This window comes from Rhagoletis pomonella, unplaced genomic scaffold (assembly GCF_013731165.1).
Source record: "Rhagoletis pomonella isolate Grant_MI unplaced genomic scaffold, Rhpom_1.0 Rhpom_scaffold_00008, whole genome shotgun sequence".
Lineage (NCBI taxonomy): Eukaryota > Metazoa > Arthropoda > Insecta > Diptera > Tephritidae > Rhagoletis > Rhagoletis pomonella.
This window is the reverse complement of record NW_023458562.1, coordinates 37,524,618-37,541,255: the sequence shown is the minus strand read 5'-3', so window position 1 is coordinate 37,541,255 and position 16,638 is coordinate 37,524,618. Positions and strand designations below refer to the sequence as shown.

Here is a 16,638-nt window from a genome sequence, read left to right as displayed (position 1 = left end):
ACCGTGAATTGAAATCATTCAGCGTAAATACTGAAGTTGACTTCTCTTTAGACGTTGGTATCGAAGTGGTGGAGTCCGCCATCTGTAAAGAAGGGATTGATGACTATTTTGATTAGAGTATTAATATGTGCTTTATAGTCAAGGGAGCAGTACTATATGTTTGTGTTTGTACTATAAAGGCGGCAATAATTTCGTCCTGACAATTGTTTTGTAGGATTGGAAAGAAATAGTTCATCATGAGCTTCTCAAACTAAACCATTGATACGACGTTTGAAACTGGTGCTACAAAATAAACTGCCAGGCCATACTAAATTACACAAATCTGTTATGATTACTCCGCAAAAATAATGGGAGCCTAGCTGGAAAGTTTTATGCATCCAATGTTTCGAGTCCCATTTTCGAAAAGCCAACCTGACACCTGAGGTCGATATAATTTTATAATGGTTAAAAAATATACCGTCTAGCTTGGAAAAATATACTGATTAAAATAATGAAATGCCTCTACGGTCAATTTGACTGGACATATTTTTTTATTATTTTCATAATTAATTTAAAAACTATTGGCAATTAGCGCATTGCTGCTAACATCACTGATGGTTTTTCTTTCAAAAGTATTAAAATGAAAGATATATCGCTTTGTAGAGGAAAAAATTCTCTACGTAGGTACATACATAATTCCAGTAAAAATCGCTACGCTGCGGCGAAGCACTTTCGCGTAATCAATTGCCATTGCTCTTCTTCATTAACTTTGTTTAAACGCGTGGATACATGGCGTATGAGCAACATTCAGATGCTGTTCATATGTATTTCAGACTAAAATAAAACGACTCATTGGCCTGCAAAATGAAACTACTGCGGCCAAAAATTGTAAAAAATGGATTAGCGAAATCTGAAAAAGCTACTCCGCAGATCCAACTCACCCAAATGAAAAAGAATTTTAAATAAAAATGCATACATACAGTCATAGGACGAGCTTAAAGTAGAGAGAATGCAAAAAATAAATGTGTAAGAAAAAATTTTAATTTTGTCGCAAGTAATTTAATAACATTTTTTTACTACTTCGGATATATCAATCTGGTTTTTTTTTAATACACGCATCTATAGTCAACCATTGTTTACATTCTTATATATCTACTGAAATTCAAAAACAGTTTCACTTCAAATTCTACATAATTTTGTGAGTATGAAAATTTTCGAGTGCTTACTTTAAAAAGGTCGAAGGAAGAGAGTTGAATTATTCTTAGTACAAGTAAATTTTAAGTGTAAGTATCATATTATAAATAGTTCCACAATAGACTCACATCCAGTAAAATTTATTGAATTTTTATTGTATGTATAGCTGAAGGAAAACACTCTATATATATGTACATTAAATAAGCTTATTCTCCAATTATACGTGTGCGTCTTACACAACCTTCAGTTTTATGCCACCTCCAAACAGCAAATGGATTTTTATTAAATTTAGTATGCAGGTATTGACAATGTTTTCGTTTTACCATTTTTGAAATGAAGAAATAGGAACTGCTTTAGAATTAAAATAAACTTGTTTGTTAACTTTCTCCGAATTTTCATTAAACTTAGTACTTAAAGCCAAGTTTTTCTAGCAAGTGGACATCATATTGTGGAGCAGAAAATAATGTTACTCATACGCCATATCGTACATGGCACTACTCGTACATATTCGTACAGTTCGTATGAGTAAAATATAATTTTTTAATCTTTGCGTCTGACTAACTGATTTTTACCTTCTGTCCGATTTTTGCTTTTTTGGGTTGAAACCAGCATATACTATAAACTTCATCGAAATAGCTGTGCGTCGACTTTTACCATTTCGAAGAGCAGAATAAACCATAACGAAATTTCAGTGAATTTGTATACTTTTGGCCGCAGCTTGTATGGGGACGTCCCACTGCGACAAGCACTTATAGTCAAAATAAAGTCGACTCTAAAGTTAATTGCAAATTTTGTACATAATTTTCAAAGGCAACTAACTTTAGAGTCGACTTTACTTTGATTATAACTACGGGCCGTTGAATTTAAGTACATATGTATGTATATGTATGTATATTTATCAATGACTCATCCTCAATAATTGAGTGACTCGTTGTTAGTTTAAATAAAATGCCTTTTTAATTTGGTTTACTAATAGTTATCCCTGGAAATTCTTGCAATTTCGCTGTGATTTCCTCGTTAAAATCGGAAATATGCCTAAATACGTTATTTGAAAAAATGTCTCCGGTTCTTCAGGATGCTGCATCTTCAGCGACAGTACTGAGCGAATAATATGTAAAAAAAAGTCGAAAAACTAATACTGACCGATAGAATATTTAATTAAATTGTTGCAGCTAAATAGCACAAGAACTACATATTAACAAAGAATGAATTGGAGAGATTTTACATGAAAAAAATTAATGCGCGCAGAGTTTAAACTATTTTTCGGAGTTGTTTCAGAGTGGTTGGTTGGTTGGTTGTAGTGCTTCATAGTACTACTAAAATACAATTAGCAGCGCATTTTGTGCCGTTTTGGTGCGCTTTAGTGGGAATGCTAAATACCTATGCAAATTTAGTTTTCTCGATCAAACCAACTTGATTGCTTGATGAATTTGCTGATGTCACCTATATCAAATCCTAATATATCTGCTAGTTTTGTTTGCATGTGTCTTCCTAGTGCTTTACGCCTAATAGCCGCTAGACCTGAACATTCACAAAGGAAATGCTGGAGGCTTTCTTCGCTTTCTGAGGTGACAGCTGCGACAAGCTCTATTATATGGGAGCCCCATTCTTTTCGCCTATGCCCCTGAGCAGATCTAGTGTCTTCGTCTTGTTATAGACCGGAAAAGTCCGTATGTCCGACCACCTCCGTTTTGCTAGTCCAAGAAAATGCAAACCAATAAGGCTCCTACCTTCGCCAATTCATGGACTTCTTCTCATTACCTTCAATGTTTCTATGTCCGTGAACCCAGACAAGAGAGACGCTTACTGACGCATACACTTCTAGACTAGCTGGGATTTGGTGTTCGGTGAAGCTAGCCCTAACAGAGCCGCTTGCCTGTCAGAGTACATTGTTGCTTTCTTAATACTACAGACGCCTTCTCTTAGAACCTTACGTGGAACAGGCACGTGAGGCCGTCGAAGAGGACATATATAACAAATTGGCGACGGAGTGTTGGTTCTTTCTGCACCGCACAGGTCGAGAGGGATGCCTTTCAAAGAAATTGATCATCCACCCTTCAGTCTGGAGATGTAGTAGTTATACATATATATGTACATATGTATGGGTATATATATATGTGCATATGTATGTACAGACAGCCGGTTACTTAATGTCTGGTTTTCACTAACTGCGGGTTAAACATCGTTATCGACGTGATCAACTCCATAATATATGTATAACACGGAGTCGATAACATCGATAACGATGTATAACCTGTAGTTAGCGTTAACCAGACATTGAGTTACCGGCCCTAAGTATATATCAATCAAGGCGATGTTTAAAAAGCCAATAAAAACAGATTGTTGGGGCTTATCTTATCGTACTTTAACACTACTTTGGCCATTTCTGGTTAGTAAGTCCGGCGACAGCAGTAACCAGTAAACCGATAGAAGTTAATGTAGAGCCAGACTGTTAAGTAATATTTTTTTTTGGAATTTATAGATCTTTATTGCCCATGCACGCTTTAGATTCAGTGCCAGTTATCAAGATATAGTTGTAAAATCACTTTTTACAATTTCTTAAGAAAAACCACACAAGGCATTTTGTGCAGAGCGTTGCTTTGAGCTTTGAAATTTCAATCATGAGTGTGTCGTACATACATATGTACAATGGTCATAGTTAGCTGTATTTATTGTTTTATTATAGTTATTACTTAGCATTTCCTATATCTACATAAGTAATTTTATGGGTCCTCAATATTTGTTCGGTGTTTATTCCGCAGTGTTGCTAACTGATTGCGATTATAAATGTATCAAATAAAAATCAGTTTTATTGGTCAGAAATTCAGGTAATTGTTTTTTTTTTTGCTACCAACTTACGCTTACTTTTTTGTAGCTAACGTTAATTTGGTCATGATTGATCGAAAAGCTGTGTTTTTATTATTGAAAAAATAAAAGTAAAACCCTAACCTCTGCTGCAATGCAGAACTTCTGTTTTTTTTAGCACGAAAAACCGGTATACATGCATTTTGAATAGTGCTGTGCGCATGAAAGCATATAAAAATTAATTGGTTTTAAGTGAAGCTAAGAGAGGACACATGGTCTTCGTAAATCTTTGTAGTTTCGAATTATACTAAAGGTTTAGCCATAAATACTCTTGTTGTGTTTTGTTGATTAATTTCAGTTGCAGAAGTAAGCGCAAATTTACGATATATGTACAGGTTATGAACCAGCATGCTCGTCCCAGCAAATAAATATTTTTGTTTTTCCTACATATATATGTAGTTAGGTTAATGCACCGCTAAATATTTGCTTTTTATTCGCTGCTCAAACTCTTTATTCAATGTTATGTAATCGAATGCCATACAACGTTATTGCATGCAAATATGAAGAATCTCGGTAGAACTGCGCTAAGCAAATATTTTATTGCAAGAATATTTTTTATGAATATTTAAGCAAAAAAATGCATGCGACAAGTGGCGCTCGACTGATTGTGAGTGTGGAAAATTTTATGATGTTATCAAATAACTGCAATGAAAGAAGCATAAAACGTGCCATTATACGGTGTTTACATGAGACGATTTTATAGGCAACTTTAGAGGCGATTAGCTGAATCAAAAGATGGCTGCCCTCAACTTCATTGGAAGCGATTAGTTGAAAGGCCGTTCACACCAGGCGATTGTTGCTTTCAACTAAATATATCCGGTATTTTCCATATTAGCGTAAGCGCCAAAATTTTTTTTTCATTTTTTTGTCGTTCTTCAGCTGCTCCTAATAGCACTATAGACATAGAGCAGAAAAAGAATTGAAATGAAATTTCAGTTATCTCCAAGGACCGAAAATAAGCGCTAATTATAAAATAACGGTTAAAGTATGACAGAAAAAATACATAAAAAACAATAAAAAAATTTTCGAAAAAATAAAAATCCAAAAATAACGCTTATTCTCGAACGAAAAAATAAGAAGCAAGACCTTAAAAATTGAAACTGAAAAAACGGATAAATTATGATCAATAAGATAAAAGACTAAAAACAAATGATACAAAATTTATTGAAAAAAATAAAAACCTAAAGATAACGTTTATTCTCAAACGAAAAAATAAAAAGCATAAGGTTACGGCTAAATTTGATCGAAAAAATAGAAACGCAATTCTAACAGTTATATTTTGTGTGTTTTTTTTCAACAATACTTTATCCGGCATCATTAAATAAATTTATCATTAAATAAATTTCAAAAATCATTACGTCATTAAATCCTTCAGTTTATTGGTTTTTATTTTTGGAGCCTTTTACTAGAAAAAAGTTTAGCGATATAAATTTTTTAACGAAATACCAATTTTGTGGAGTTTTTCAACGCAGTTCAGCTTAGGATAACGCCAAATTAAATACAAAAAAATATTCTGGTGAGAATCCATATTATAGACGAACTTTTATGATTCGATATTTTTCCATAGAGCAACAACACTTTGAATATTTTTATTTAGTTATTATGGAAAACTTTCAGGTATTCACAGATTCAAATGGTGTATCGGGTATAGAATATGACGTATCTACATATATCGTTTTACCTTAACTTGTAACAAATCCGTTTAAGTTGAATGACTTTATCGACACACTGACCGGACACTAAATTTTTAGTTAATTTAATAAAAAAGTTATTTACTAATTACTATGTATGTATTAAATTGTGCGTTTTATGTTTTAGTGATTGCCACCAAAAAAATTTAAACCGCACACTCGGATTGACCAGGGGCAACTGATCGTTGTGTCGCAAATAAATCGTAATTTTAGTAGCAGGTGAAAAAATTGTTAATTACCTATCGGATCACTTACCAACTCGATCGTAACCGAAGAACAAAACAAAAACAAAAACAAATATAGGGAAGAAAAAAAAACAAAATCACAAATCAACGAGTGTATAAACAACAATAGCAAAATCAAATTATTTGAACCCCTTTAAAATCAATTACTAAAGTAAAATTAACTTATCATATCAGGCGTATAGGCTAACAAAAAATGCTGATAAAGCAAAGGTAGCATAAAATGCAAGTGCACACATACAATAGCTACATATGTTTGTTAGATCTACGCAAGTACATATGTATCAAGGCGAATTCACATAAGGTGGTAGCGGTAGTACAAAAACAAACAACTTACATGTATTTTGTTTTTACTTTCGGCATGCAAATGTCAAATTCCAGCTATTCTAGATAGAAGGGAATAGAAGTTTCAACACTCTCATTTCTCACTCACTCATACGAAATTTTGACACATGTGTCCCAAGCGAAAAAAATCAGCTATTCTAGCAACACCACCTTATATAAATTCGACTTGATTTGTATGACTGTCTCAAAAAACCGAAGTTCTTTTACTTAACGTATACCGACTACTTCTATTTGATTTGTCTTAAAAACTATCCAAATAAAATTTTATACAATTCGGACCACGGCAACCCGTGCCGACTTGCGGTCAAAGTTATCAGAATATTCTTTGTGCAGTTCGCGCGTTTTGTTAACTTACTCAGTTTACTTCTTTAGTTAGTTTTTGCAAATATGCCATCTCAAAAAAAAAAAAATTAAAAAAAAATCGTTCAAATTTTTTTTTAGTATGCAGTTTTGTAGTCCATTAAATTTTAATATAATAAAGTGCAAGCTTTATGGGCTACAAAACTGCATACTCAAGAAAATTCCAATAAAAATGAAAAAAAATATTGTACATTTTTAATTTATTCCTTTTACTAGACTTCGGTGTAAACAAAAATTCATAACTCAAATTATTGTAGAGTTTACCCGTTATACTATACTGAAATACTGCGCAATATTCAGAGCATTGTGATTTTTTAAAATTTTTTTTTGAGATGGCATATTTACCAAAACCATTTTTTTATCAAAAAATTTTATGTGAAAAATTTTTCAAGAAAAAATTTAGAAAATAGTTCTTTTCATAGAGAATTTTGATGTGTGTATGTGTGATTTTTTTAAATTTTTCCCTCGCCCCGTTCTCGAGATATTTGGAAAACTATTAAATCGATTTGTTTTTGTTTTTATGCTGTAAAGTTTTTAAAAATGTATTCATTGTATTAATGTAATCAAACACATGAAGTGTGAGCCCCGTCCATTTTGGCATGGAACGCCCCATATACATATGCACTTTTTTTTAAGTTTTTGTCAATGAAACTCTTCGTAGTCGCAACTAATCAGCCCAGTAAAAAAGCGTATAAGAATATACAAATATAAAACATCCTACAGACACCTGTAATAAATTGTAAATATGTATACATATGCGTGAACAAGTACACACACACATTTGCACATACATATGTATGTACATAAAACCCCTTGCATTACTTATTGCAAAAGCAATTAATTGTCTCACCTCAGACAATAAGTCAAATAAAATAATTTTAATTGTATTGATTTACGTCAATGAACTTTTTTTTATATGTACACACATGTGTAAACTGTAAGGACTTGAGTTCTATGTACATAAAATGTTTTTTTGTTTGTTTTAATAAGCGTGTCGTCTTATCTTTATTTTAAAGTAACAGAAAGCGCTGTGTTAATTTTATATTGTTTTAAAGCTTGCCACATGACATTTATGATTTATAGTGAGTGAGTGAATATTTTCCGATTTGTGTTCTACGAAATCGCTTAAACATTGCATACGGTGCTCTCTTTAAGTTGAGTCAAATTTTCACTGTAAAAACGGACCTAAGTGTTTAGCCGAGCCTTCTTTTCCATATCTAAGTAATACATATACAACGTGTTACGGAGTCCTCGTTCTGTGGAACTTGCTAGATGATATTATGTTATTAATGCAGCTATAAGCAGTATAGGCTTGCTCAGGTTAATAGCCAATTTCCACCAAAGGTTTAACTGCAGTTAAGAGCTCAGATAAGTGCCAAGAATTTTAACATGGGGTAATCGGCAAAGTTTATTTGTTAAGTTTTGCTTTTTCCCTTTCGTTTGCTTCTACTTAGCAGGTGAAATCACCACCTTCCAGTTGTAAACTCATTTTCCAGTGGGCATAAACTGCGGTTAAGGCTTGGTGGAAATCAAGTATAAGGGACACTGGGCTCTTAATTAGCAAAATTTTTTTGCGTTTTTACGGATGGTTGGGAATTTGTTGATGAAAAAGTCGCCGGATGTATATTTTATCGGATCTTTTCGCTTCAACCTTCGAGAGAGAGTTTCCACGATGCTAAAATTGTGCAATTTCAACCCTCAATATCATTTTGAAACTATAGCTGTTAACACGACCATCTCAATTTCAATTCCGATGCCAGTATGTATATTTATTTGCTTTGTTTTAGTAAAACTTGTTTTTTCTTCTGTTTGCTCATTTATTCTTAAAAAAAAAAGTACTTTTCTCGGCTGTATTCGCGTAGTTGAGGTAATTTCGTCCAAATTTTACTGAAACTGTGAGTCATACGCAATTTCAGGTGACTGGATTTTGTATGGCCAAATTGAGAATAGTATCGCAATTTCAGCTGAAATTGAGAATAGTGTTGAAATTGCTCAATTGGATGTCGTGGAAACTCGCTATTAAGTTTACTTTTCAAAGTATGGAAATTGCTTTCCATCAGAGCGAGCTGACATAAAAGTGGTAGTTGTTTAAATGCTAAAGCGGGCGACGTCGGTTAATGGGGTAAAAATAGATTTAATCGAACTTATTTTAATGGACGGATGGAAATTTGAGCACATGTTTACTTACGGTCAGCTCAAAAATGGTCGCTGAGTGCGTGGGCCCGAATCAGGGCATCCATGATCGAATAAAATTACGGCACACGGTAATCAATCGGCCTTGTCAATATATTTCATTCGATTTGAAACATATAGGTATTCGATCACGGACGCCATTATTTTGGGTCATGGCCTTCCTTGGACAAGGCTACATGGAGAAGTGGATCACGGAAGCTTTGTCTACTCGAGTTTTTCCATCTGAATCCCATGTGCTACTAGAAGCAGATTGCCATCCTTGTCAACTAAGGTGACTATTGCTTGGTAAGGCTTACAAAATGGCATTTGCGAATGCTTATTCGAATATATGTAGGTATCTTAGCGAACCGGCTGCCTTCATTATTTGCACATACAACATCCAGAGCATATTTTATGAACTACTGAGCGATTAGGTTAATTAATAGTTATTCGAAAAGATTAAGAGTAAAAATTACGACAAGCAGTTTCTAATCACCTGTACGGCAAGATTCTAATCACCTGTACGGCACTAAGCTGACGAAGGTTCCCCATCAATTAATCAACTAAAGCTTTTAGATCACGTACATACACCAAATACCGACTTATGATTTACAATGTTCACTAAGCACGTATGAGATTATTGCTCTTACCATTTAGCAAGCAAAAATAGTTGAGTGACGTCTATGAAATTTTCGTTCACTATGAAACAAGAAAATTTGATTTTATATTAATGGCACAGAGATTATACTTAGTTTGACTTGCTTGGTTGAGGTATTAAATATTGCGCACGTGGCAACATTGAAGTTTGTGTGCAGCTGGGTTTCAACATAATTCTAAACCCTTTTTATGTAGAAGGCAGTTATGAAAATTCGCTTGTCAAAAGCGCTTTAGCGGACCTTAATACTTCCCGATGATGGTGGATGTGAACCTGGTCTTACTATGTATTTCTTTTTTATGAGGATAGCGCCACATACTGGCAAGTTTTAAAAATTTATTTTTGTTATGCATTTTCTTTCATTCAAAGTATGTACGAAGATTTTTTTATATGGAAGAAAATTAGGAACACCATCAACAAAAAAAAATGCCAGATATCAACGGTAAGTTCTAGTTACTTCCGGCTTGCAATTTATTATGCTGAAATTTGATGAGCTAAAAAACTGCATACTCAAAATATTTCCAAGAGCTTCAAATAAAAAGCTCTACATTTTAACAAAAGTTTGTTCATTTTTTTAATATTGCATAAAGTATTAAAGTTTGGTGTATGGGTTTTATTAGAGAATAAACAATACTTTTAACCGACTTCTAAAAAAAGAGGTTAACAATTTGTCGGAATATTTTTGTTTATGTATGTTACCGCATAACTATGGACCACGTTAACCGGTTTCTATAACGGGGTACCTCAGAGGTGGTCCCATACTAATTTGGTTTAGATCCGAACATTGCATTATGAAGAAATTAACGGTACTCTTAAATTTTTATATGAGAATTAGACGGTTTTGTTTTTTCCTTAATAAAAAAATAAATTGTTAAAATTTGTCAATATGTGGTGCGCTTAAAATTAAGACACAGGGTGTATGATGAATTTCGGAACGAATTTCCGTGATTCAAGTTTCAAATTTGGTTTGGATATAAACCGGTTTCAGCTTTGCACTCAGCTGCAGTATAATTTTTCGTTCTCGCTTATATATATTTATTTGATTTAGTTAAGTAAGTCTGTTAAACATCGTTAAATTTTGTTCTCACGTTTGTTTCTGGTCATAAAAGTCAATTACTGAACTAAAAAATGTCATAAGCGAAATTTTCATTATCAAAGTGCAAATGTAGTTACTTCAAATAATACTATTAGCTAAGACTAATTATTTACGGTACTATAACTAGACCTTAATTACTTATGTAAATAATATTTTATAAGTGTTTCCAAATAAATTTCGATGTAGATAATAAAAACCAGTTCGGTCTGAAATTCCACCATAAATTTAAAATTTTTTGCTTCATTAAATTATCGACGCGCACATACATAGTTTAAGTTATGGATATAAAGTTTAGTGCTTACTTTTTTGGCAATGTTAACGTACTAAGTGAGTAAACAAGACAGCTATTAAAATTTTACGATATGCGTTCCTTATCTTTTAATGCAGTTACTTTTTTTCTAGACACTTTGCTTTCTTTCACATCTCTTTTTAGGGATATTTGCAAAACTTGTGATACTACTTGTAACTCTTCAACTTAGCAATATATACGGTATTAACTCGATAATATTGGCAAGCAGAAAGTCCATTGGACTAGCGGTCGTTAGGTCAAAGTTATGAGAAATCAGCCTGCGGAATGAAACATTGCAATGTCTGGATAGGGAGAAACAGGATCTATAACAAAGGTCGAATGCATTCTTTTGTGTATTAAGCCAAGTTCGATGGAAAGGCTAAAGAAATTGTCGTGCATAGATGGTCTTCATAAATCCTAAAACCTTCAGATAGTCAATCGACAATCGGGGCTTTAAATCATTAATACTGACCTGGAGTAAATGCAAATGAATTCTATGTCGGCTGTTTGTATACTGGGGAAAACCCCTAACATGCAAAACTCCTAGATTATGCAGCCCTTAGGTTAGAAAAGCTGCTCGGCGTATAAATATCTGATGATATATGAACCTCACCCATTTTCTAACGAATTATTCTTCGATTTAAGAGAAGACGGACAAAGTCCACCAGAGAACTTTACCTTACCTAAGCCCAGCTAACAACATATGTAAGTGAATCGCGTCATATGTGTTGAAGTCTTGGCAGCCAGCTGATAGCTTTCGGGAAGTTTTACGGATGAAGGATGTAATCTGATTTGTTTTCTACAAATAGTAAAGCAAACTATGACTAAATTTCCTTGGGTTCTAATACTCTCAATTAAAAGTTTTACATCATTAGAAGATGGGCATTTATTTGACAATGGAAAAGAGTGAATTCTCTCATACTTAATTAAGGTAAGCGGGCTGCCTTAGTATAGGGAGGCTCACTTGGACTCGACTAAGCTGTCGATTGTGATGCCCTTAACAGGGGAGAGGGAACAGGATGCAGGGAAACCGGAAGGTGAGTGGGAGCTAACGGACAATGACGACACCTATGGCTTTTTGCAGGAGAAACGCCCCGTGCTCAGCAGCAGGTGTTGAGATGATTCCACCTCATCATTCTCCATGCAGCTGGTGTACTAAGGGTCATCGATGCTGTTCAGCCTTACGGAATTATTATCCATTAACATAGTGACCAGTAAGCATTCCCACCAATAGCGAGAGATAGAGCTTGCTTAGTCTCAGGAGCTCCCCAGACCGCCTTCGGTTAACCTTGCTGGCTAAACGCCCATCTGTCCAGAAGAAGACGACACGAGGTCTGCGAAGCCCCCAGCTGTTTCCAATCTGGAAGTAATTCCTCGAAGGTACCCTGTCTCGCCAGCTCATCGGCCATGCAGTTACCAGCGATTTCGCTGTGACATGGAACCCAAATAATCTTAATAGCGAGGTACTCAAATGCGGTCGATAAGGAAGTCAAACACTCCTTCACCGTTCTCGAACGCACCGTCAGGAAGTCAAGAGCCCTGATAGCTGCTTGGCTGTGGGAATAAATATTCACCTCCTTTAAAGGTGTTACACTAGAGAACCACCAATCCGTAGCCTCTTTTATTGAAGACGCTGCTGTGATCAGGTAGCTTAAATTTCAGGTTGATGGAGACTTCCTCGCAGAATTTCGATTTCAGATACTGCACCCCTCCCTTGCTGGAATGTGGGTGGTAAAAGATCCTTTGGGACCCAGAACCGCAGTGCAGTCGGCAATCCGAGTCGGTAGAGACCCAGGCGGCTCTTTGAACCCTCTCCATCTTCTTGACGATGAAGGCCTTGTGAAGTGTGTTCCACCAGACGAGTACTCCATAAAATACAATTGGCTTGATTATAGTTTCATAAAGCCAATGAACTACCTGGGATTTACACCCAGCCCGCAACTAGAAGCCCAGTTCTCAGCCAAGCTCGGGTAACCCTGCATAAGTTCAAACAGTGTTTCTCTCATTCTTACAAATCGGGATTTTTTTAGGCTTTCTGGACCGTTTTTTTTATACAAATTTCAATAAATAATATTATTGCCATGACAGCATACTTTTTATACTTAATTAAATACTTACATAAGTATTCAGCAAATACGATTATAAGCTTATGGAGGACACACAAGCACTCAAAGACTAAGTGAGATCCCTACTCGATTTTCGGTTGAGTTGCTTTATTTAATCTCGGTTGAGTATAGTAACTTTGATTTCAAGCATTTTCTGCCAGAAATCATATAAATAATTTTTATTTATTTATTTGAGTTTTCGTAACTGGTTAAGTTATGTAGTATGTATGCATGCTGTCAATTTGCCTTGTGCGTCGTGCCAAGATAAGATAGCCAGGCGTGGCGTTGGTTAAGTACCAACAGTATTATGTTCTACTTGTTAACGCTTAGCAGCTTTGTTGTATTGCTTTGAATTGTTGTCTGGTAGTTTTGCAACTTTCTTATCAATTACTAGTTTCACTTTTTAAAGACAATTGGCGAGTAGATATCTTTCCAAAGAATATCGAACAAATTGACACCTGTCACGAATTAAGCAGCATAAGATTAGTTAAAAACAAGAAGAAGATACTTGTAAATTTATAGAAAAAAATTAAAATAGTAAACTATTTGTGTGAAGCTGCGCTAGAACGGCGTAATTTTGTAGGAAAAGCGGGTTGGGGAAGGCAAGAACTTTTAAGCATTGACGTACTAGATCGACAGCTGATTGCGTAAATAAAGGAATTTACCTGTTTATTCTTGTATTTTGTTATCTCAGTGGGCTTAAATGGAATGCGAAGAAAGTTTGACTAGCATAAAAAAAATTACAGTTGCTTAACTTTAATCACAAAGAATTTTAAGCACAAAAGCTTAAGATATCATGCCGTCAGATCGTGTTTACAAAAATTTAATTAACGTCAAGTACTTAGTTATGTATGTATGTAGGTTAATGTTGACATGAAGGCCGTCATCGGCGAACAGTATCAGCTTTTACTTACATTATGGAAAAAATGCACCGCTTATATGGTATATATAATATCTTTTAATAGTTAGTTCGGCGAGTGGGCCGCAGAAAAACATGTGACTGAGTGATTCATGGCTTATTTTGCTTTACGGCTTTACAATAAATGGTATTGATTTTTATTGATCCTATATAAGCTTATCATAGTGGAAGTTATTCGCCAATAAATATAATTTGATTTTTTGAGCTTTATGGCCAGTTAAATAAAATTTTCCGGTTCCAAAATTTTGGCCCTAGAAAAACAACAACATAATTGCATACAGTTTTTTACCCTACTGATTTCGCCACGATAAAATTATGAGTATCGTAAAATACGGTTATAATCATTTGGGCGATTACACTTTTAATAACTGTAGAAATGCATTCCTGGAAATTCATACGCTTCGTTATAAGCTAACGGTACATACAATTACAGGAAATTTTATTTTATTTTTAATTCTCTCCGCCCATTTTTATAACAAATGGTCCGCACTACAACAAAAGACATAAACATATAATTTCTAAACGTTGTTCAAAACTTAAAAAAAAATCAGTAAATTTTCGTGCAAATTTTCAACTCGTCAATCTTATTAGATTTCTCATAATTTTTAGTATGCAGTTTTTTAGTCCATTAAAATGTAGTGTAACGAAATTGGTAAACATCGGGCTGATTTTTCGCATTTTTTTTACGCATTTTCTTCCACACAAAAAAATTTTTGAAAATACTTTGAATGACAAAAATTCGAAACATCGTGAACAAAAAAACATCACGTTCAAATTTTTTGTACTAAAATTTAATGGGCGACAAAACTCTATAAAGAAAAAGGTTGAAAATTTCCACGAAAGTTTACTGAATTATCATGAATTTTGCACAATGTTTGAAAATTATATTTTTATGATTTTTGTTGTAGTATGAACCTAAATTTTTATAAAAACATTAGCGAAAAAAATTAACTAAAAAATTTTAGCATTTATTGTGCCAAAACTTTTTGCCGTGTGTGTACATATGTATATTTCATATGAAGTAGTTAGTTTACTTAGAACACCTAACATTTTGAAAATACTGCGTACAAAAGTGTAAACCTACAAACTCTTTGTGACTCGGATTAACTTCTGCGCCACTGATTTTTATTTTTTAAGTTTTATTTAAAAAACTAAATTTTATTAATATTGTTTTGTTATTTAGTGAGCTTTTTTTTTTTTTTGCAAAATAGCAAATTTTCACCCATTCGAGCGCAAACACATACAAGCGCTTTTGATATGATAGTATTCTGGACTGTAAAGTTACTCTGTACTCGAAAATTATACTATGCTCACTGTATTTTCATATTTATTTGAACATTTAAAATTACTCATTTAGTTTATAAGCGCTGTTACATTTCATTAAATATCTATCTGAGCTTAGACCTGAATATTAAATGTTATCAAGAAGAACGCGAAGAAAGCTGAAGAAAAGTTTTTATGTACGTATATGTACATATAAACACATAGTCGAAATATGATTTGGTGAAAACTATGTTTTAAGCAACAGAAAAAATATAAACATATATAGTACTATACATAAGTATGTATGAAGCAAAAATCAGTCATAAACATAATAGCATTCAATTAATATATGTCGCTGTTAAGTACAATTTACTAAGTACAAAATTCGACGTCAAGAGTGCGAAGCCACTAATGCGTATATACTTGTACATACATACCCTGTAAGAAATTGTGCGAATAATCTCCAAAGAGACTATTCCAGGATTAAACTCAATTGGTTCAATTGGGAATTAATTAGTCGCAATTAGTCTTATACGGGTATTGTTGGATATCAATTCGTCCTCGACTCATATCTAAGAACCCAGATTCGAATTCCAGCTGGCGACATTTTCATTTTTTATTTTTGTAATGCGACTAGTCGCCTTTTATAGGAGAGGCTCGAACAAACGCGAATAGTTCATTCAATATAAAGTGATTAAAAGTGGTATTTCCTTTGCGATTGCTCCCGCAGTCATTCCGGATTAGTCACATTTTGTGTAGGGTAATTATGTACATAAATATCTGTACTATCCGCGTACTTACATACATATGTATGTATGTATGCATACAAAACTATAACTACGCATGCGTAAAACCTGCTATTTACTTGTTGGTAGAAAAATTTCACCGACGCACGCACAATTGGTTAATAGTGTCGCACAAGGTAACTTCATGGTAACAACAATAATTGCACACATACTCATTAAAACATGGTACATATGGGGCGTTCCATACCAAAATGGACGGGGTTCACACTTTATGTGTTTGATTTGTTTCAAATTTTTAGAGTTGATGGATAAACATAAATAATAAATAAATATCAAATTTGAGCTTGATTAATACATTTTTAAAAACTTTACAGCACAAAAGCAAAAACAAATCGATTTAATAGTTTTCCAAATATCTCGAGAATGGGTTGAGGAAAAAATTAAAAAAAAACACATACACACATCAAAATTCTATATGAAAAGAAATATTTATAAAAAAATTTTTTCTTGAAAAATTCGAAAAAAATTTTTACATACACATTTTTTTTTTGTATTTTGGCCGGTTTATTATAATTTATTCGTTAATTTTGAGCTTCAGGGCGGTTACTAAATAAAACATAAATTTGAGTAGTTTTATTTATTACATTTATTGATGTCGATATTTCGCCTACAATCTGAAGGCATCTTCAGGAACTATTAAGTTTTTCAGTCGATTGG

At 33.7% G+C, this 16,638-nt stretch overlaps 1 protein-coding gene across 1 annotated transcript in view; it reads right to left on the bottom strand.

Moving 5' to 3' along the window:
• LOC118744797 (proton-coupled amino acid transporter-like protein CG1139) overlaps positions 1–16,638 on the bottom strand; it is a gene marked incomplete in the record, with an annotated part of 239,955 nt that overhangs the window by 3,981 nt on the left and 219,336 nt on the right. The window contains 1 exon segment of the mRNA XM_036478140.1: positions 3–82. Coding sequence (XP_036334033.1) covers positions 3–82 — 80 coding nt within the window.